Source organism: Anopheles coustani, chromosome 2, assembly GCF_943734705.1.
Source record: "Anopheles coustani chromosome 2, idAnoCousDA_361_x.2, whole genome shotgun sequence".
NCBI classification, from domain to species: Eukaryota; Metazoa; Arthropoda; class Insecta; order Diptera; family Culicidae; genus Anopheles; species Anopheles coustani.
This window is the reverse complement of record NC_071289.1, coordinates 84,389,400-84,411,394: the sequence shown is the minus strand read 5'-3', so window position 1 is coordinate 84,411,394 and position 21,995 is coordinate 84,389,400. Positions and strand designations below refer to the sequence as shown.

At 44.8% G+C, this 21,995-nt stretch overlaps 1 protein-coding gene across 1 annotated transcript in view; it reads left to right on the top strand.

The window, feature by feature from the left end:
• Nucleotides 1-21,995, top strand: part of LOC131267650 (high affinity cAMP-specific and IBMX-insensitive 3',5'-cyclic phosphodiesterase 8) — a 101,198-nt gene that overhangs the window by 16,858 nt on the left and 62,345 nt on the right. The window contains exon 3 of the mRNA XM_058270577.1: nucleotides 13,178-13,207. Within this exon, the coding sequence (XP_058126560.1) occupies nucleotides 13,178-13,207 (30 nt within the window). The remainder of the gene's footprint in view (nucleotides 1-13,177; nucleotides 13,208-21,995) is intronic.

Here is a 21,995-nt window from a genome sequence, read left to right as displayed (position 1 = left end):
AGATATGTGCGACTACTGCTATTTACGAACCCGGCTACCATTGGCAAATGGCAATCTGCGTGCGGATCGTACGCCTTTTTTCGTCTTCCGTCGATTTCAGTTGTATCCTTTCATTTTGTTGCTCCTTTTAAAGAAAGGTCAAAATCATTATCGATCATAACTCTTCGCCGGGAATGTCTGCGGGCGGGTCGACAAGGCTTGTCTCCCAAGCGTTCCGCAAGCGTTTTTCCAGGTAGGGTCGGCCTAGCCCTTGTAGGGTATGTCTATTCCATCGCGGCACTGCGACCCACTGAACAAGGTGCATTCGATTGCCGACGGTGAGGGACGAAGAGTGATACGAGTGGAATGAAATCAATTCCCCGGGAAATTGGATCCGCTTGAACTTGGCTCCTTGCACTCTCGCCCGGGGATGGACCACCTGTGGCTTCGGTAATAATTGATGATTTTTAACGAAATTAAACAACGGTTCGGTGGTCCACCGCATGCCGTGTTACTGCAGTGAGTTATTTATGTGGTTCCTTTACGTGTACGCCGTGAACAATTTGCTGCCAGACTCATGTAATGAGATTTCGTGACTTGCTCTCTTCGGTGTAGTGAAATTGTCATAAGCTACCTTTTAATCATGCCTTTTCTTTGATTGTATTGAAAATGTCAAAATAACTGAAGTCATTTTTGACAATGTTTCGACTGTGTGTTTCTCTTTCACCCGTCACCATAGAATGTATTTATAATGTGCATGTCAATTTATTTTATTCAGTCACAAATTTTTACATACTTTGCAACCGATATAGCTCCCGTAAATTGATCATGTTTGTTTAACAGCGCCAGTCATTAATCGAATATCTAATTTATCAATTAGCGCTACGGCGGTAATGAGATTCAACCCACGTTTTGTGCACCATCGAGGATTACAGCTAAATTTCTGCCCTGACGGGATGACCTCAGATAACAACCCATCGCTCGATGGGCCCGCGTTAGCAGTGGTAAATAATTCAAATAAAATGAAAATTGAGCTCATTGCGGACGGCCCATCGGGGCCCACCTCCCGTGGCTTATCAAACCCACTGTCGGCGCCTGTTTACTAATTAAATGGCTTAATTATGGGGCACAAATCAGTACTCTGCCTCTTTACGGGCTACGCGTTGAGGGTTCTTCTTGTGGTCGAGTTCGGAATTCGACACACCATCGGGGAAAGGGATTCTGATTTCCCGGAATGTTCGTGTTTTATGGTGGCTTTAGTAATTTGATATCGGCCGAGTTACGAGCTAATGGTGCCCAGTGATGCTGGAATCAGTATTTCTACATATTTTTCCGTACTAATTTGTTTGTTCCGTAGATTTGCTCCGTAGCTTTCAATTGAACTATTTGAATAAAAGTCTTTTATGAAAATCCGATATAAATATCATTATTATTACGAATTATTATTTTGTGTTCGACTCCTACGCATAGCCAAAACAGAGCATAAACAAACTAAATTTGAACGTGGTTTTAACTTGCTGATATATATATATATAGCCCCGGCGCTCATGGGCCGATTTTCTAACCGGCGCTACTGCTCGGCGGTCGCGGACCCCCCTAGAATCTAGCTAGTATAATTTAGAGTATTTTTAAAATGCTTAATAGAAAAATTGCTAGAGATAGATTTTCTTACGATGGTTTATAGTCAGGTTAATAATCGATATACAATGTTAAAGTTACATTTCATTACTCGTATTAACTAACACTAGTTACATGTTACATTATAGATTCCACGCAATCTTCGTGCCCACTTTGCTCGCTTAATATATTCTTAAATTTTTACGGATTCAAGAATTAATGTTAAATGAAGATACTTGGCTTCAAATTAATTCCTGAGCTCACAATAAATTATCTTTTTATTAATTGATTTGTTTTCTGGTATAGTTTGTTTTGTTTGATGTTTGAAAAACAAACATGTTTTTATTTTTTATGCGGAACTAGGGGAATTCAAACACTATTTACTTGAAATAATTTCTTCAATGTGTCAAAGCGACGTAAAGTGGCGTTTCGCTTCGGTATTTAGTCATGGCATGTATGATGCGTTCCTACAATGTCGGATTGAGCTTTAAACTTTATTTCAATCGCAGAGTGGCCGGTCAGTCGCGTCCACGCAAGAATGTACCCATTAGGGCTATAATTTTCATGCACTCCACATTCGTCACATCCATCATCATCGTGGCGTGCTCGATGGCAGTGTGAACGACGTGAAACATGATCCTTTCGAATGTTTCGTCAGCTCCTCCCGAAAACGTCCACACACTCCCCGAAGGGTGTCGCCGACCAGGTAGCGTATGATTTGTTGCACCGACTCGCAATTACATAATAATTATCGCCCAACGTTGCAACTTCACGCGGGTCCCAGCCGCGACGGCTGGTTACTCTCCAAGCCCCAAACGACCGAACCTCCGCAACCCGGACTTGGAGGCAAGCGTTTCTTTACGCCCCTCGAGCGATGGGGCAACGCCGTGACAGGCACGTCCAAAGGGCTGCACCGGATGTCCATAGAGAGTCACGAGACGGAACGGTTCGCGCCGTCCGCAGGAGATGTCGCCGGTCGATTCCCAAAGCGCCCTAAATATTCACTTCTCATCGGCCGTCCGGTCCAGGCGCGCCACTGTCCATTTATGCTGGCGGTGCGCGAGCGAGGTTTGTTTTAGTTTGCTTTTTGAGTAGGAGAGTTTTGCTTCGTCGCGAAAAAGAAAACGGCAGTCCAAGTGAACGAATGCCAAACGGCTGCAATTCGCAGGAGACAAGTGCGTTAAAACCCGGTGGGTGCGTTTGGACTGTCCGTTTGATTTAATTTAATGCCGAGTGTGACTTCGTTTTCTATTTTGATGCTGCCGCTCACGTCCGCAAACGTCGCACCAAAACGGTTGCCACGCTCCAAAGGGAAGAGAGCTGTCCTTTTATAAAGAGGCAAAAAAAAAGGGAATCTCGTCTAGACCGCAACCGAACCATAACGATGGCGGGTTCCCTACCGTACCCTTTGTGGACCCAAGAAACCGTGCCACTGCGTCCATTAGGTGCAATGTTTAATAAGCTAACTATCTTTTCGCCATGCGAAAGCGAAAAAGTGGATCGAAAAAATATGTATTTATGCGAAACTATTTGCGGACCGCATCGGCTTCGACAACATATTAGTGCCACTCATATATTCATGCGGTGGTTCAAATCAATAACCATCGGGGTGGCCTTATTGGAGGGAGATAAAAATCGTCTGGCTTTTCGGGCCGGTACGCAACCCATCGAATGAAGGCGATGTTGGGCGGACTGATTCAAGGAAAACGAGAGGATATGCCGGGGCCTTCCAGTGCCTCCTCACGTCACTCAGAGTTCGTACGGTTCGATGGATCGCTTGCTACCGGCGGCGGCTAATAGACGTGACGGCGATCGATCCGGTCATAGAGATCGCACGCTCGCTGCCGATCGGAAGCCGTGGACCGGTTCTTGCGAGAATGCGGGTCGGGTTAAATTAAAATGATTAAATGTTAGAGCATGTGCAAACTTGGAAGTAGCTTTTTTTCATGTTGTGAGAGAGCTGTGGAGGATCGTATCGCCGATTGGTGCACTTGAAGTGCGCAACATGAGCTATATGGAGGTATTATAAAATCAATCACGCCGATAGGCATCAGCTCATGTTAATAGGGCAGTACCTCAGGAAAAAGTGTGCGTGGGTTATAATTTAATTTAAATTTAAATAGACTCTGCCAGCCAAAGGACAGCAGGGAAACGAAATGACCCAGCAAAGGTGACCTAACCATCGGATTGTTTCCTCTGTTAACTTGAAGAGCATGTTCAACTCTGCTTTAGAAAAAAATATATAATTGTGTTCATATTTGTTATTTGTTTTATTATTAATACTATTTTTTCAAATCTTAATTTTATTATAATTTTTTAGAACTATTAAATCAGTTTTGGAAAATATTTCTAAATTATGAGAATTTCAACCATGTACTTTATTTTTATTTTTATCTTTTAATTTAGCAGGTTTCTTTCAGTTTAATTATGTTGGAAAATTACTACTACTTGCACACAAACATTAATTTTGTAAATTTGGATTAGCTAAACAAGTTGTTTTTTTATTATTTGAAACAAATCCTATGCATTTAAGGGTTCAATGCAACGTTTTAATATAGTGGATGGCACACATAAAAAATACATTCTATTATATCGGATCGATATTGATAACAGTGCCGATCAGTCAACCTCTCTGCCTCTCTATTCCTAATTCACCACAAGCCCTCGGCCACGAAACATAATCATGCTAATAGGGCTATCAACTGGGCTCGCGATTGCTTTCCTTTTTTTTCATTCCTGTCTCTCCTACAGCAACCCTTCCCCAAGCGTTCAACGAACAAACCGCCGTCGTCAGGGTGGCTCGGCTCACACCTTCCGGTGCTTAACCAGCCGTCGGCATGAGAATCGGTTATCGATTTTGAATATACTATCATCGATATTGTTATTATAGGTTTTACGTCGAAGGTTTACCCTTTTCGCTCGATATCTTCCGATTACCCAAAGGCCCGAAGGGTGGTACGGCTCTGGGGTATTGTTTTGGATTTTTTTTTCTATAATCTTGCAGGGGGATTTCATAGTGGTTTGATTCAAAATAAATAAACAACTTTCGTTTGACGCTTTAGTGTCCCACAATTGTGGAGGCCACCGGCGTTTGCTGCTCGCGATGAATTAGAACGGACAAACCCAACACAAAGGGAAACGACGCGTTTTGACTCTATTTTTATGACAGAAACAAAACAACAAACCCCGCCAGTGACGTCAATTGCATCCAGCTCAAGTTATGTCAAGTTATGCAGGCACGTTTGACATGCCGGTTAAACGAGAAACCGAAATTCTTTGCCCCCGTTCGTCGGCGGTATCGATCATGACCAAAAAGCACTAAACCACCCCCGTGGGGATAATGGAAACACTTGCGGAGGAGTGTGCCTTCTCCGGTTGATTGGTTTAGTGTTGGTTGGGGTTTCTTTCGCTTTCGACCCCTTCAGCTGAAACGATGGCTTTGACCTGTGACACTCTTTTTTCCCCTTTCGGATCGGCCATCTTCTTCTCCAGACCGCCTGACCGAGGTCGAGCTAATTGGACGTTTAGCGTTTTTCTTCAGTTATTTTCTTTTCGCTTCGAAAACCACTCTCGCTATCGATTGATGGAGTAAGATGTTAACATAAAATTTAATCGATCGCGTAATTAATGAGCACGTCGGTTATCAATTATGGGCAATTAAATGTTGTTTTATTCGCGCTTGCTAACAGAGCGCTAAAAATGGTTTGCGATAATGATAGGCATAATTTTTTCTGGAAAAATCCAGAAACTATTTTCTACAGCCACAGGATCTTTCGGGGACGCTAAGATTAAACGTGATTAGTGCTTGAAATGAAATCTTTTTTGTTGTTTATTGAAATAGTATTCGATGCCCAATTTTTTCTCATTCAGTCTATGGCAACCTTTACTGATGAAAGGAACATATTTTTATTCACGAATTTACCAATTTCCTTCGAATGGCAGTTTATTTAATTGTAGTGGTCTATATTTACCAAATCATTATCTCATCCCCACAATCAACGTCCTTTCGGACCCGAAGCCCGTTCCATATTTAATCCCCCGAGGCGTGCACATGTAGATTATCCAATTATCACGTTAAGGTGAAACTCGAACGATTCAATTGGATGGCCAAGTTTAAGATAAAAGCCTTCGCGTTCGTTTTAACAAAAAAAAAAAAAAAAAAACAACATCCAAATAACAGACAAACCGACGGAGCCCACGAGGGACACGCGGTGGAGGGTGTTCGTTGGAAAATTATTGTCATGTTTACCGTTCCCCAAATATGCCTATCTGATCTCGCCTCGGACAGTCCAAAATACAAACCGCTTCAAGGCTGGAATGATTAAGAATTGAAAAAAATGTATTATGGCCACTAAAATGGAATACAACGTTGACTATGTCACATGCAAAACCAAATGAAAATAAAACATTGAATTGGTGGTTCAGTTTATGTCAGCCTCGATAAGTTTTCATTTTTATGTTTTACCTTTTAAAATCTGTTGGTTGCATTGCTCGTTTATATGAATGTGGGGTTCTCACTTTGTTGTGTTTTTTTTTATTCATAATTGCAGTTCGAAACATACCGCTCTCATTTACGTGAAGATATTCTTTCGATCTCATTTTAGCTGAAATCTCCAGCACTTATAATAATTTTTCTTATTTCTATAAATTTGAAAGTAATCCACGATTACACAATAAAACCCATTAACAAATGGTGTCTTATTTTTGATGACCACAAAATCAATAACTATGTCTTAGTTGCTCTTTGAATGGCTCTGAACTGAACTGAACAATAAAACAAGTGAAAATAATTCTTCTTTATTCCCACATACTTCGTAGATTGTGGTTGAATATAAGGTCAGCTTTTAGTGTCACAATATAAATCATAGCACAATTCATCTAACACCCTGACATTTAGCTGTCAATACGCTGGCCCACAGTTATCGTTCACTTTCGATGCACGCCATCCCGACCGTGGTGCAGGAAATGCACACAACGTCTAAAAATTGTCAACATAGGAATGTGATTAAACGTCGCCATGAACGCCATGCATCGGGTGCAATTTTTTCGAAGACAAAGTTCAACCGCTGGTAGTCGACCAGTGTCGGTGAAGCTGCATCGTCAGCGGGTTTGTTTTTGCCGTGTTGTTGTTTAATTTAGCTTTGATAGAGACACCACGGGACGCGACGCGGTTCAAAACGCGGTGCTGGTGATGGTGAAGGCAGTAACGCTGATGGTTGTTGATAATAGTGGTTACGATTGTTTTCCTAGCTTCTTAGCATCACGATCGGCTTTGCACCGTCGTGTGTGGGTTCTATCGGCAGGGGTGTACTTTTTAAATGTTACCAAAAGAAAAGTAGACAAAATAGACATGAAATAGAATGAGCAAGTCTTGAGGGAGCGAGAGTGAGACGATGTAATGCGAAGGCGGTCGAATGAAAATCGAACCGAGCGAACCCTTTTCGCGGGCAGCAGCGAGCGAAACGGAATCGATTGACGAAACGCCACCGAAACGAACGACCAAACAAGCTCACCATCCTTACTTCACCCCCCGCTAGGAGCGTTCCCCACCAAGAGCTCCAAGCCTCGTTGTTTGATGACGGTGGCGTTGGCGACGTAAAGCCCATTAGCACTAACACTGCCTCTCTTCGAAACTACTACTGCCACAGTAGCGGCTAAGGTCGTGAACGACTAGGACTACTAATGCGCTTGGTAGTATTCTACACTGCTCTATAAGTTTCGGGAATTGTGCAAAATTAGAAAGGTTACAACAGACAAGAAGTAACATATAATAAACTTGAAAAGCGTTTTCCAACAAAAAGTAATGTTTCCAACTTAAAAAGCTTTGTTGTACACTTACTTGCTCAATTGTTTAGTATCTTAACACTTTGACTATTACGTCACCCATTTTGCTGGTGTTAGCAATCAATATCAGCCCCTTATATTAACATAGTAGTGCCCTTAGATAGTATTAATCTATATTAACTAATATAGTATAGTATTTGCTAGGAAGTATAGTCTTTGTTTAGTTTTCGAAAACCGTTGGTTTGGTAAAATTTTTTTCCAAATTTTATCACGCAATCATTGTAATAAAAAACCTGTACTAAAACATTGTAGCAGTCGGCGTATTAACCTACTTCGACTATCAAGCGTGTTTTGACTATGTTTAGTACATGTTTCATTTTTGATACATTTTGTGCGCATGCTTAGACATGTTTTTAAACCATTAACAAATATTCTAAGCTTTCCTAAGGATAATTTCTTACAACTGCTACTGCCTAGTACTATATTAGTTCAATACTAAATGAGTTTCATGGTATGTTCAAAATTGCCTGTCACCCACAATGTCGATCATTGATATTTGAAGTGTTAATCAAGAAAGTCGTGGTTGGGCTTATGGAATGTTTTGAGTTCGTTTTTGATGATTATAATTGAGACTATATCAAATTTTGTATCCAATGAGTTCACTTCGTGTAACTAGGAACGAAAAGCGAATCAAATTAAATGGTAAAATATTAACAATGTTCCACATAGTGGGTTATATACAAACTCATATAGTATTGCACTAAGCATTTGTTTTACAAATGATTGTACTAAAAAATGTTCTAAAACGTTTCTCTGTCAACGTCTTAACTTTATGAAATTACTATAATCTAAGCTTTGTTTTGGTCACGGAGGACTAATCTTTCTTTTCTAGTTTTTCTTACTTTCTTTCCTATTTTTGTTTTCAAATTGACTAATATCTCAGAAATCTTACTATTATATCATGGTTGATCTTAATCCTATATCCAATCCATCCCCATTCATTTGGCATTATTTAGCAAATACTTGATGCTGGATTGAATTGCACCTCCCAAAACATTCGTGGTCATGTCTCTTTCTAAATAATCAGTAGGGCTATCGCCTTCGGCATCGTTTTCGTATCGCGTTTCCACGTGCCTATCAATTCGCTGACTTTTGTTAGTAGCTCAAAAGGGTAGCCGGCGGCTACTACGTGCACCACCTCGGATAAGGACCGCGCAGCACGCTCTCTCTCTCACACACAGAGACAGGACTCGACCGACGTCGACCTACGGGTTCCACCGCCTCGGAGCGTTTCGTTGGCGCGAGCGAGACGCGATAAGGCGCCCTCAAACGTATCGAAGACATATTGAGGGTTTGGTCGACGGAATCGACCGTAGTAGGGGTGGTGTGTTGGATGTTTTAGGAGGTCATATTTTATAACATTTTTCGTTGTTGCTTCTGCTGCCGCTCGGGCGCGCGCGAGAGTGTGTGTTTTTTTCTGTGTGTGGTGTTGATTTATTATTTTACTTGTTCGTTGTAGTTTTACCTTTTCGGTCGCTCCTTGTCCCCTTCGGGGGGCCGGGTGTCCATCGCAGTGTCTCTTTCCAACCGCCGGCCTGCGATTGTCTCGGGTGCTGCGCGACTCGCGGTTTTCTCGCGCGCTTCTTACGACGACGTCGACAACGACGACGCTGGTCTGGTGGTGGCTGCGAACCGTTTGCTGCATTGCTTCTGGCGGCTCGCTGCGTGGTGTGGCTGGTGTCAGCGAGCCAGTCAGTCAGTCAGTCAGTCAGTCAGTCGGTCGATGGGTCGGTCGTTCGGTCGGTCGGTCCGCTTTGGTTGTTTGTGGTCGCTGAAACCGCGGGTGCTGATCAGTCTTGCCACGGCTAAACAACTGTCATAACGCACGCGCTCGGCGCCCCCCCGAATGTACGAATACCATTTCGCAAGTGCAGTGAATTTCCCTGTGTCCCTTTCCGGTTCCCGGTGCTGGCAGACGAACGAACGGGTACTGCGCACTGAGGGTGTTTTTTTTTCATCCGCCCTGAATCCGATCTCGCTGGCGCGGATTCTGTTTTGTTTCTTTTTTTTCCCTTTCCTGCAATTCACGATCGCAACCGACTGCTCGATGGTTGTGGTGGTAGAAAAGTGATAGTGATCGGTGCCAGCTCTGTTCCTGTAATGTTTTGCAGCGAATTCCCCTTCCGCGCGAGCTATCCAAACAATCTTCCTAACCCCGTGAATGTCGTTCGAAAATTAACGTCGTATCTTACGCTCGATCTTATGCCGAAGAACGATCTAGTTCTTCGATTTATAGATTTATTTGAAAAGAAAAACGTATTGCTTAGCTTATTTAATCTTCTACTAAACAATCTATGATGATTTATTTTGTTTTGTTATCTGAATTTGAAGCTGGTGTTCTTACGTAACATTCAGGAATTAATCAATGCACTACAGGCTAAGTTAATACTTTACCCTGATTTGTGATACAATTACTTCCTTTGGGAATTCATTAGCTCACCAGCACACGCCATCTGTCTATTACGAAACCGTCGATGGCCAGTGGGAGGGGGGGAGGGCAGAGAAAAAAAAACCGGAAAGGCCACCATCATTATTCTAAACTAGTTCGTTCGCCATTTAGGAACGCCTCCGTCGGGACTTGAATCCACTTTCCAATCGGCCAAGTTGTGCTTCGTAGATGTATTATAGTGCGGTGTGTACGTGGGTACGTCCCCGTTGCTTGTGCCCAAACGCACTAAAGTGCCCGCGCAATGAATTGTTTCCCCCGCTCATGGAGTTGCGAGTGTCCGTTCTAAAAACGTATTGCCCGGGAAAACAACTGATTTGCAATAAATTAAACCAGAGCCTCCGAGGGCTGCAAGTGATGCCTGCAGAGCTTAGTGAGCTACTCTGTGCGTCGAAAGGTAGTCGAAACTCCACCAGCGTCGTGTTGGAAAACCACTCAAATACAATGAGTTCGCGCTAGTGCATGCCTTGTGGCTACAGTATCTAACTACTAATCATCCTGCTGGAGTGAGAACACGGTCAACCGGCCAAACAAAATACCGTTCCTATCAAAGTCGTGATAATGAAGCACGCTTTTTTGCGTGATAGCTTAAATCGATTATATCCAATAACCCCTCGAGGTGGCGCTTTAGGAGACGGAGCCGGTGGGGCAGACCGCGAAAAGCTTGCCAGCGATGGGAACCATCTGTAATGGACGATAGGTGATGGCCCTATCGATCCCGGTGGTCCTCCGTTTAATCTGTGATCGTGTTTGTGTGCGTGTGTGGAGTTTGGTACACCGTAGCCCGATTTGTGCAATGTGCTCAATGGGGAATCAATGTGCCATGATAACATCTCCATCAATGTTCCATGTGACGCTAAGCAAGGGGGCAAGCTCTTGTGGAGATTTCTAATAACCTTCCCGTGCATTAAATTAATTCTCTTGATTCGTTTTTGTTAAACATCAATGAAACCCAACAGGGGTTCACCGTGAATAGTGCTGTTTTGCGTAATTCATTTCTATGATTCGTATTTGTTGTATTTTGTCTTGCTAAATACACCGGTTTCTGCGTGTGTGTGTGTGTGTGTGTGTGTGTGTGTGTGTGTGTGTGAGTGTATTTTAGTGTGCTTATGATAGTGCAATCAACCTAATTACTTATCAAAGTCAGTGATCGAGTACTGTGCCCCTTCCGGCTTCACGGGAAGATTCCCCTGCCACGCCGGAAAACGGTTGGAAAAGTGATCCGCCAGGAGATAAGGGGTCCGTCTGTTTGCTCCTAGCCGTATGTGAGTGCTTCCCCGGCAGCAGTGACGCAGGCGGGGTGTGGGGTGCGGGTACCGGAAGCTAGCAGAAAACCAGCCCAGTTGTTGCCTCTGCCCGTGTCACTTTAAAAGTGTCGGCTTTGTTGCGCATGGCGCTCGCTGGAAGCTACACCGCATGTTTGACATAATAGAAAAGTTGTGTCGTAGTTTTCCACGCCCGATAGGCCCCCCGAGGGCGGAAGACTAGACAAGACAGCGAGCAAGTACCGGACTGATATCGGAAGGGCCCGAAACATGATTATTATTACGGGAAGTACACCGAACGGTGACGGTGAACTGCCGGCGCTGCCCGGCGAAGATGACGGACGACATCTGGCCACGGAGTACGCCGAACGTAATGGAACGGTGGTGATGATGGAAGCAGACGACGGGGAGGAGGAAGGGGAGGGCGAACAAGGCACATCGCTGGAGCTTTCACCTGTTGAGCCAGGCGTCGGTGGAGACGAGACCGAGAACGACACCGGATCCACCGGTGAAGAACGAAATCAGGGACAATCCAACGGAGACTGCCTGCTGGATGTGGTAGAGCAGCTGGCTAGCGACGACGAGGATCTGTTACTTCTTGATGGTAGGTTTTGTGAAGGGCAACATAGGACAAGCAGTCATCAGTTGTGAAATAGAAGTAAATGCTTGCAAGTGCACATTGGAAATTGGGCAAACGTAAAATTTGTCATGCCGCATCAAAGGTTTTAACTCTTTAGAATTCTAATGTTTCATTCAGCTCTACCTAAGTCAAATTTGCCTCAGTTTCTTTCAGTTTATGCAAACTAATTTAACCTAGCTATAAACATGGTGAAACACTCTACGAATCGATATTTGAAACTGGTATTTCTAATCGGGAGTATGTAGCTTCCGTACATACCAAAAATTATAACATCTCAACTCTGTTCCATAATTTGAATTAAATTTCAAACAAACAACATTACTCTACCGAGGGCTTAACAATTGGACAGCATGTAGAGATGGAAATCTCTATGACGTAACTACGAGAATCAATAGTGTTGATACTGCAGAAGAATAATCCAGTTTCCCATCATCGCAAAAGTTGTAATAAAACTTTTGCATACGTCAATTTCAAAATATTTGTGGAGGTATAAACTTTATCGAATGCAACAGCCTTAAGCATCGAGATTTACTTCACAACGTCAAATTTTCATGAATATGCGATGGACTTCGTTTAACAAAAGGATGACCTAGGTACCACTCTGAACGGTACGATGTAATTTTAAATGTAAAATAGCCATTACAATGTACCTCGTCTGTTGGTCCGTTAGTCCCTCTAGGATAAATGTGGGAATGGGATGTTTCCAATCTGGGTCAGCGTGTGGTGTTTTATCATCGCTTCGAAAATGCCCTTCATCACGAACGGTTGCAATTTTTGGGGCCAAAACTGTTCCACCTTCGCTATGCTTATCGGCGCCATTGTTGAGATTTTCATAAATTACACCACTCCTAAATCCGTGCTTCGTTTGTAAAGCACAATAAAGAACGGAGAGTGTTCCATTCCCGAATGAACTCGGTTAATTCAGGATCGGAACCTTGGTTCTACGGCTTGCCCACCAAAACCTAACAATTTCAGGGAAACTACTGCCGGAAAATATTGCTAATGGCTCGGAGCGGAAATGCTTGAATAGCACGAACTGTGAGTGGCTTTGGGGATTTTCTCAGCTGAAATTAAAGGAAAGGAATAGAAAAACGGGTCATGTAATATTAAAGTCAAAAGAGTTCGACCGGGAAGGCTCGTCTTTTGTACGTAAACCTTTTGTTATGGTGTTTATCACACAAAGCGCAGCTGTTTCTCAACAGGGAATTGACAAATTGGGTTAAATTTCGGGAAGGGATGAATTTTTGATAAACATTCCGAGATTTGCTCGACGCAGCTGAACAAAGAAACGAAATAAAGAAGAATGATAGGTGGTTCATGATTTATATGATTGAATGATACATCCAATTTCTAAATTATTAATTACTTTCTTCCTTCTCATTCCAGGTAAGTTGCGAAATCTATTCTCGTTGTGCCGTAAGTATGATTTTTTATTGTTTTTATTTCGGTTCGAGCCAGCTCGAACCTGTTGACTAACCACTCCATCAATCACATCCCAACAACTAACAAAACAAACAAAAAGTGAGGTAGGAATTTGTACTTTTTCGGTGGTGACTTAATAGGGAATACAGGCTCGAAAATGTTGGAGGCAATGATGACGGTGTCGTCGATCGTCACGTGACCGGCTCGGGCTGGCCCAACTGGTTTGCCATTTTATAGCTCTTCGCCATTCTTTACTGCATCTTCACACTACAAAGCCTTTTTCGGGCTGCGAACGTATAGCCGCTTGCCGGAAATTCCCGGTACTATCCAGTTTTGGCTATCCGCTTAACAAGATCCAACTTTGGAGCCGACTATTTTGTACCAGCAGCTTGTCATTATAGGCTTGCCCGGGAACCTGTCGGGAGATAACTTCTGTCGCGAACGAAAGGGCATTCGATTTTTGGAAGAAAATCAACATTGGACAACAGCTTTTAAATACACTCCCGTTCAACCGCAGCCGTTTCAGTTGATCCCGCTTGAGTGTCTCTCTCTCTCATCACCATCAACCAGAGTTTGTACATTGATTACCGCACGATGGCGGCAATCTTAGAAGTTCAAATAGGTTGGAAGTGTCACGATGTTGCTCTGGAGCTGTACTGTCTTTGGGCATCGTTGGATTTCTTCGGGTGACGTCTGCAAAATGGTGTGAATGAACGGAAAATATTTGAGATACTGTTTTGCATCTTACGAAAATATACTTATTTTCTGTTTTTGTTGATGCATCCAACCGAAATGAAACGCCGAGAAAAGGACACCGCAACTAATTGAATATTTCTGGATGTGTTTGTAAAACCAGTCAACGCTTCTCACATTATAATAATCTTGAAGCATGTTGATCTATAAACCCATAATTTTTTCCCGTTTATTATTACACGACATCTTGTGGTTTGAAGAATTCATTTCGGACGATCATTCAGCGGGAAACACTCCTTTATGCGGAATGTTTCATCTCACAAGTTCATAAATCTCCAAGAATAATTACTCTGCTTAGAATCTTTCGACTAATGCCCAGGAACGCGGTGCATGAAAAGAAACGTTCTGTGTTAATTTTCCGAGTGTCCGATAAGTAAATCAATCCCGAGCGATCGCTCCCTCGTGGAATGTCCTAAACAATGTTTTCGAAAAGATATCCCCAAATCTAAGCAAATAAATCTCCTCCCTCATGATCTTCATGATCTGCGCTTTGCCTTGAGGTGCGGCTGGTCCGGGGGACCCAGTTGGCGACGTGGCAAAGTTGTTTTTCACGAGCTCGAGTTTTGGTACGGGAAATCTGGTCCGGTCGCCGTACCGGCCGCGTACGCCTGCTCACGTGCGCACCAATTTCACACTTCATAATTTATTGAGCAGATACACATTGTGACTCATAAAAACATAAACCTTGCCGAGAGTGGGAAGTGGCGGGCGATACATGCTTCCGCCGACAGGAGAGTGCCCGGTTGTGGACGCACACGCTCCCCCCGGGGGGCATTGGCGTGTAATTTTAGCGCTCAAACCGGCCGGAAAAATAAAATTCCGCTGACGTTATTTATCGCCGTTTCATATTTGCATAATATGTGTTGAGTCAAAAAAAAAAAAAAAAATGAAATGCGGTTGTATGGGAGGACCAAAAATAAGCCAGGTTGTGCTTTTGGGTGGGTCAGTGATTTTTAGACTCAAGATCAACATTTTGAGCCAGTGGGATGAAGTATTTCTTGCACTTTCTAATTAAGGAATGTGCTAGAAATCTGCAAAAATATTTTGGGGGAAGATTCTTTACAAACGGTTAATGGATAGATTTGTCTGAGAAAAGGGGCCATTTTGTCTGAGAAAATGTGCAAATTAAATATAATGTATTTATTCTTATTTGGCTTTAAAATAAGTAATCTTTATCTTTAAATAAGTAAACTTTTCATGAAACTTCCTTGAAATTCATCAATCCAGGAATAGCTTTATCTGCTGTAGAAGTTTTATGTTAGTATTATAAATATAATTGAATACCTTCATGTCCAAAGGCTTTCTGTTCTTTTTTTGTTGAAAAATATCTGCATGCACAAGAGAGTGAATTACTATGGTTTCCGCAAGTGCAGTTCACATTTCCCCAGCCCATGAAGCCATTGACGCACAGGCCGAGAACGCGCCAAGTGGAAAACAACAAGCATAGTAAATCAATAAAAAAATCTTCCCAGCGAGCAACAACAACGAGTCGTAGATAAAATTGTCTCCTTTCGCGTCTTGAAATTGTGAAGAAGGCTCCCTGAGGTCGGTCCCCTGAATGCACTCAGGTGCGACTAAGAATGAAAATAAATGATTTCATAATAATAACCATCCGCTACGGCGATCGTCGCCGATCGCATATTCTATCATTTATTTCCCGCGGGGAGGATTGCAGTCTTGCAGCACGCATAACCATACCATCCGCACCGATAGACGTTTCGTTGCCATTGACGCAAGGCGCACAAAGGGATTTAATCGGTAACGAGTCTTAAAAGCTTCCTAGTGATTTACATTAGTCGGCTCGTATGTACTTTATCTTTCCCTGGATGTCTTTGGGTGGGTGCTTCTTTTTCACTTCCGTCATCACGATGGTTGATCCTTTTTATGGCGTTTTATTAGCTGGTGGTGTGCTAAAGAACGGGGGTTTTGTTTTCAACTCGATAACAAAATTCGTTCCACCGTTAATCCGCTTTTGATGGTGTCATTTTGTCTCACCGATGAACCCTTTGGTAGTTCAAAATTACTAGGGCGAATGCTCTCATATGTGCCATCTCATGTCGAGCATCTGACCACAGATGGCCCATAAAGTCTGGGAATGGGAAAACACTGCGTCACACAGGCGAACAGGTGGGTACAGTACTGTGTCAGTAGTGTGCGACCGGTGCGAACTCGCATCGCCTACTGGCGTCTCCATTTGTCGGAGATGGCGACCGAGCATTAGGTGAGTTAGGAGAGAGCGTGTTTAGTACACCCTGCCATCGAAGGTGGCGGCAGCATCCTGCGTTGTGAATGTCAGTGAGAGTGAGAGTAGACCCGTGGATGAGCACTTCTCACTAAGGGTAGCGCCCACCTGATCTCGCGCCGCTATTAGCAGAGAGATAATCGAGTGAATGAAACGGAGGACATACTCGCGCGTCCTAGCATTAGTATTTCTTATCTGACGGGTTGGTTTGGTGGAGTTCACGAAAGAGTGAACGAGATCACCTGCTGCGTTACGGTATATCGTTACTCCACCGTGTTTTAACGGGTGCGGCGAGGGTTGGACCCTCCGTGCATCGAACCGCCAATGTTCTTGTCCTCACCTCACGTCTCCATTCGAGTCACTCCAATATAAAGCGCAGGGTTTGTGTTGATTGTGATTTCGTGTGTTGCCCCAAACGTCGCACGCCATTCGGTCCCTTCAACGCCCACCCCGTTCACCGGGGGGTGCAGTGGGTAAATTCACCCTCCCCCCAGGTGGTACACCTGTGTGAGTTCCGCGATTCACCACCAGCAATTCTCGCGAGGTGATGTGTGTGTGTGTGTCTGTCTTTGAATCTGTACGCGAAGAGATATTTCGTGCCGTGTGTGTTTTTCCCTTTTATTTCGTTTGATTAATTCTAGGCCGATGTCGCCGTTGCTGCTGCTAGTGCCGTTGGCTGCTAGGGTGGTAGGTTCACTTGTTAGTAGTTCTATCGCGCAGCAACCCCGTCGCTCTCGTCAGTAGGGCGCTCGGCGTTGGAGTGTAACGAGTTACGAGCCAGAAGCGGCAAGCTGCAACCAGTGTAGTAGAAGCTCTTTCGGTCGCTTAGAAGCCCCAGTGACGGCTGACCTAGCGCGCGGTCCGGTACGTTGTGCAGTTCAACGCGGTTCGTTACAGCTACGGTCGTTACGCAGGGCGCGCGAGTTGCCATTTGACGAAACGTCGGACACTCCACGCGGAGCGGTGCATCCGTTTGCCGGTGGGTGGAGCGGGATGGGAAGGATTTAAATTTCGCTTTTCGTGTTTGCCTTGGACTTGAAAGTCGATACTGTGACGTCGAAGGGCTGGTCCGCGTGACGTTTGTGGTAGCGACTGTCTCGATGTACTTGAACTGTTTTTCAAGTTTTCAAGTTTGTTTTTCAAGTTTTGTTTTGCAAATTGTTATATACAGTGCAACGGTTTTTCTGTAATTGTTTCCCACAGTTTTTCCCCAAGTTTTTCATTTGAAATGACATAAAGACTATCTAATGTAAAGCATTTGTGCAGAACTTTATAAAAGGAAAGTTCTTCAGTTACTACTCCCTTACTTATTTTAACAATTTCAATAACTCAAACCCCAATAAGTGATAGTATTTTGCAATCGAGTTTAAAACCGTCTCTCCCCAGACCTCGGCGAACTGCTGCTGATCTTTGTGACATGAAGACATCTGCGTCAGTAGGGCAAACACAAACACGTGCGTACCAATAGGCAAACCACTAAAGTTTGCGGTTAGATAGAGAAGTGTGCGACTCGTAGCTCTTCTAAACACGCTTTCCCGCAAGGCCGTAACGGTTTGGGCCGAAGAGGCAGACGGAATTGCTCTATGGAGCAGTAGTACCATTGTCGGGTTTGTGATTTATTCCGTTGCGGTTTTTGTATCCGGTAGCGTTCTTGCGTGTGAATGTGCCTATTATGTCACCGGTGCAGTGAAGCTAGTGTTCCATACTAGTTCCGGACAGGCTGGGCCATCCGGCCATCTGGTGAGCTGTGGCGCTCTGGATGCATCTGTTCAGGATGCTGAATAAAGCAGTAATTAGTGCCCTCTGATTGCAGTGAAGTCGTTCATGGCCACCGGCTTGCACTCTCAAGGACAATACCCCGGGTTTGACTAGCTAGACTATTCCTGTGACCACCGATCGAGGAAGCTGCGAAAATCGTGGCTTCAATTAATTTGATTGAGTAAGTGGTTGTAAGATGCCGCAACGGCTGTACACCGCTGCACCGTCGTGTCGTGTTTATGTTCCTTTCACACCGTGAGTTTCGCCTTGGCTGCTGCTGGCCATGAAACAGACACCAACGGCCCGAGCAAATCAGTCACCGTCCGTGTGTGGGGTGGATTTCGTCTGAGCTGCGTTCTCCATTATGCAATTTCGGTACAAAAATAAGCCTTAACTGTCGGTTCATGATTCTTTCCATTTCGAGTCCGCACTACCTATACTAAGTGAAATGTCCTTCCGCAGCGCCGTACCCGATGGCTAGGGGTGGCGTACTCTAGTGAAAATGTATGTATTTTTATCCACACCTTTTATAGTGCTCCAGGGAAAATAGAACTGAAAAAAAGCAAGCGCTCGAACCCCTTCGGGCACGATCCTGCCTCCAGCGGAAGAAAACCTAATTTCAGGCTCACCGGGCGTTGGCAGTGGGTAGCCGTGGGCGGAAGTATCAACAGACTTCTATTTCCGCTGCTCTGTCTGGTGTGCGAGCGAATGTTTACCGATCGAAAAGTGTAACAAAAAAAAAAAAACAAGAAGCAAAAAAGTCACTCAAAATCGATCGTACTGCCGTGTTTCGTGCCGCGCACGTAGAGGTGCTAGTTCCGGCAGCGGAGGAAACCATTTCCGGTGGAGTAGAGCACCACATTCTGCACCTTATTGTGACGCGAGGGTAAACACTCGCTGGTACACACACACACACACACTTGGGCACTCCGGTGTTCCGAAAGGAGGTGACAAATCGTTGTAGGAAGTGGATATTGTGGATTTTGTTCGTCGGGCTTGGTGGAAACCCTGTTCCCGACAGGTGAACGCAATCGTCGGAAACAGCGAATAAATATTGCCATAAGAGTGCAATTCGTTTTCACCGGAAAGCAGGTGAACTTACGGCGCTGAACCTGTTGCAGGAATTTGGAAAAGCGAAAATGGCGCACCATAGTTCAGTAATGGATTATTCACGTAAGTAGACTTGTACATAATGCATTGCTATTTAACTTGTTGACTTGTGTTTTGTTTTTACTGCCGAACTAGAGTTAAAAGGAGTTAAAGTAATTAATATATCATTCCTACCAACACAATGCACGCCCGGAGGCATTGAAGTTGCTGAAACCCATTATCGCAATCAACACTTCCCATACGCTGCCTCATCCCATTGGCTCGCTCGACTCGAATGCCAATTGATGATGGTATTGAAGTATAATTCAACAAATCCGCCTCCAACGCGCCGCGTTGACATCCGATTTCCGCTATCGTTGTCGATTGTGTACGTCCGGGCGGTTCCGATCCGGTTGCCATTTATCGATGGACCTACATCTGATCCGCTTCCGGACATCCCGACGGGCGGAACGGATGTGTGTGTGTGTGTGTGTGGCTGCAAGGCCACAGCAAGGGGTTTGCTCCAGTTGTGATTGTTGTTAAACTGGGCAACCGTTTTGTTTGGACATTGTTCGGTCATTTTCACGATGGTGCAATTGACCCAGATAAGCTCCTAAAAGATTGATCATTCCCTTGTTCCCGCGTATCGGATGTGGAGCGGATGAGGAGCTTGTCTTACTGGCAAATGGAGCTACCAAACAGTCTGACACTTTTAGCGCCGCAACTTACCGCCGGTTTATGGCTACGGGACTTGCCGAAGCTCAGGTTCGTCACACGGAATGAGAATCTCTGCTACGTCTATCTTCTTTCCGTTTTCAACGGACCCTGTTCCGATAAGATACGGCTGTGGAAGCCACGTCTGTCCGTGTTCGTGAGGGGCCGACCGTTTTGGAGGTCGCTGAAAATCGCGTCTTCTGTTTCAACGTGAGAAGTTGTCCGCTGTGCTCGTGTGTTTTCTGGCCAGTTTAGTTGTACGGTAGCCATGAGTCTACTCTGGAACTATCGATGGGTGGAATTTGGGGCATTATAGCACGCAATTGGACACATTACGCGGAAAAGGGAATTTGTCTTAGGCCTGTCTGTCGTCGGTTATGCTTCAGTCTATGCCATCTCAGGGCTAGAGATAGCTCAGGATTTCCATGTTTGATAAGTAACCATGATATGCGGTATCGCACGCATCCCCGCAACGTATGCAAAGGTATTTTTCATGTTGGACCTACTATTAAACGGCACTTACCACAAACCTTGCACTTGCACTTCCCCGCGCCCTGTCCTAAACGTTGGCGCGTGACGTCCGCTCGTTCTTCTTGATGGCCCCCTTTTCTTACCCCTCCTCCTCACTTCGCTTCCCGCGGCGTCAACGACGGCTATTGTCAACTATACTAATGAGCTGATGATATCATGTCATGCGAGCAGCGGTTGACATTGACCGATGTCTATCAACATGTCTGGCACGCTGAATGACGATTTTTCTCCACCACCATCACCGTCACCAACACTTGTGGCGCGTACCACCCACCATCGTAGCTGTGCACCGCCGCACCTGTGGCATCCTTGGCGCTGAACTCATGTAAAAGTATCTAACAACATCCATCCGTCGCGGTGGTTCTCTCGCCGCAGCTAAGCTCGTGGAGTTCAGAACAACCCTCAACCCCTGGGGCGGTCGAAGTCACACATTGTATTTCTCCCAAGACGTGCGAGCCGACGGTGGCCTGGAGGCGCTTGATTGTTTGACTGAGCTGGGTGTGTGTGTGTGTGTTACCTTATAGCGACGGACGGACGCTAATTCTCAAGCAACCTACTGGCAATACCAAATCGTAGCTCCGAAAAGGCGCCAAGGTAACGTGCGGCGCGACGTGATAGTGAAGGTGATGACTGCCGAGTGTCCCAATTTGATACACTTCGTGCGTAGTTGGGTGAATGCGTGATTACATGTGCATGATTTCGTGGGGTACTGCTTGAACTTCAGAAATCCAACGGCGATTAGCCCTTCCTTAGATCTAAATGATAATTTTCCGCGGAAGTTACCCTGAAGATTGCTTCCACCTTAATGTCGCTTGAAATGTTTAAAGTGAGGTATTAAGAAGAACTTTGTCCACCAACCCAAGCACTGTTGGCTACGTGATTCAAAACACCTACTCCGCCGGACCAGAAGCCGCACACGAGCGGGGATACGTCACACAAAACAATCCTACAACGAAACCAGGCAAACAAACTCGCCACGTTCGTGGTGGAACATTCCAACATATTACTCTCGTTGGAACTGGCGCGCCAAGCTCTGGTGCGCAAGCAGGTGAAACGTAGTGCAAGATAAGAATTTTCGAGGGGGCATCCCCCGCGCGGACCCCTCCGACGAGGTATGGGGTTATGCAATACGCACCCCAGTTCCCAATTAGCATACCTTCTTCCACTTGCGTGCGAACCGCGAGATGGTGGGAAACCTCCAAGCCCCCTTTGGCTGAGTTTTGGTGTACAAGATTGAGCACGCTTTGTCGCCGTTTGGCTAGACCTCGAACGATGGTTTCCCGAGCGGTACCCTGCGGTTGCTTTCGCATCCGGGAGTCGGGAGCGAAAGGGGTTGTGTCCGTCTGCGGTCTACTGTTTAGATAAGCTGCAAACCCAAAGTGATGTGATGTTAGTTTGTGAAACTTTGCGAAACTTTAACTTCGCAATGCTTTGCCCGAGAATACAAAGAGAATGTCTGCACTGGCAAGCAAAGGAGGAAGCTTACGTTGGACTCCATTTGCAACTTTTACTATGGCGTTGCGCTGTTCCGTTCCCACCGGCATTGGCCCTTGAACTTAGTTCCTAGATCGGAGGACGCTTGCTGGTAAAGTTGGCACAATTCTTCTTTGAAGGAAACTTTCAACAAAAAATAAAAACCAAGTGGTCCTTTGCTCGGGTGCACCAATTCTTACCAACCGTTCCGCCGTTGGTTCG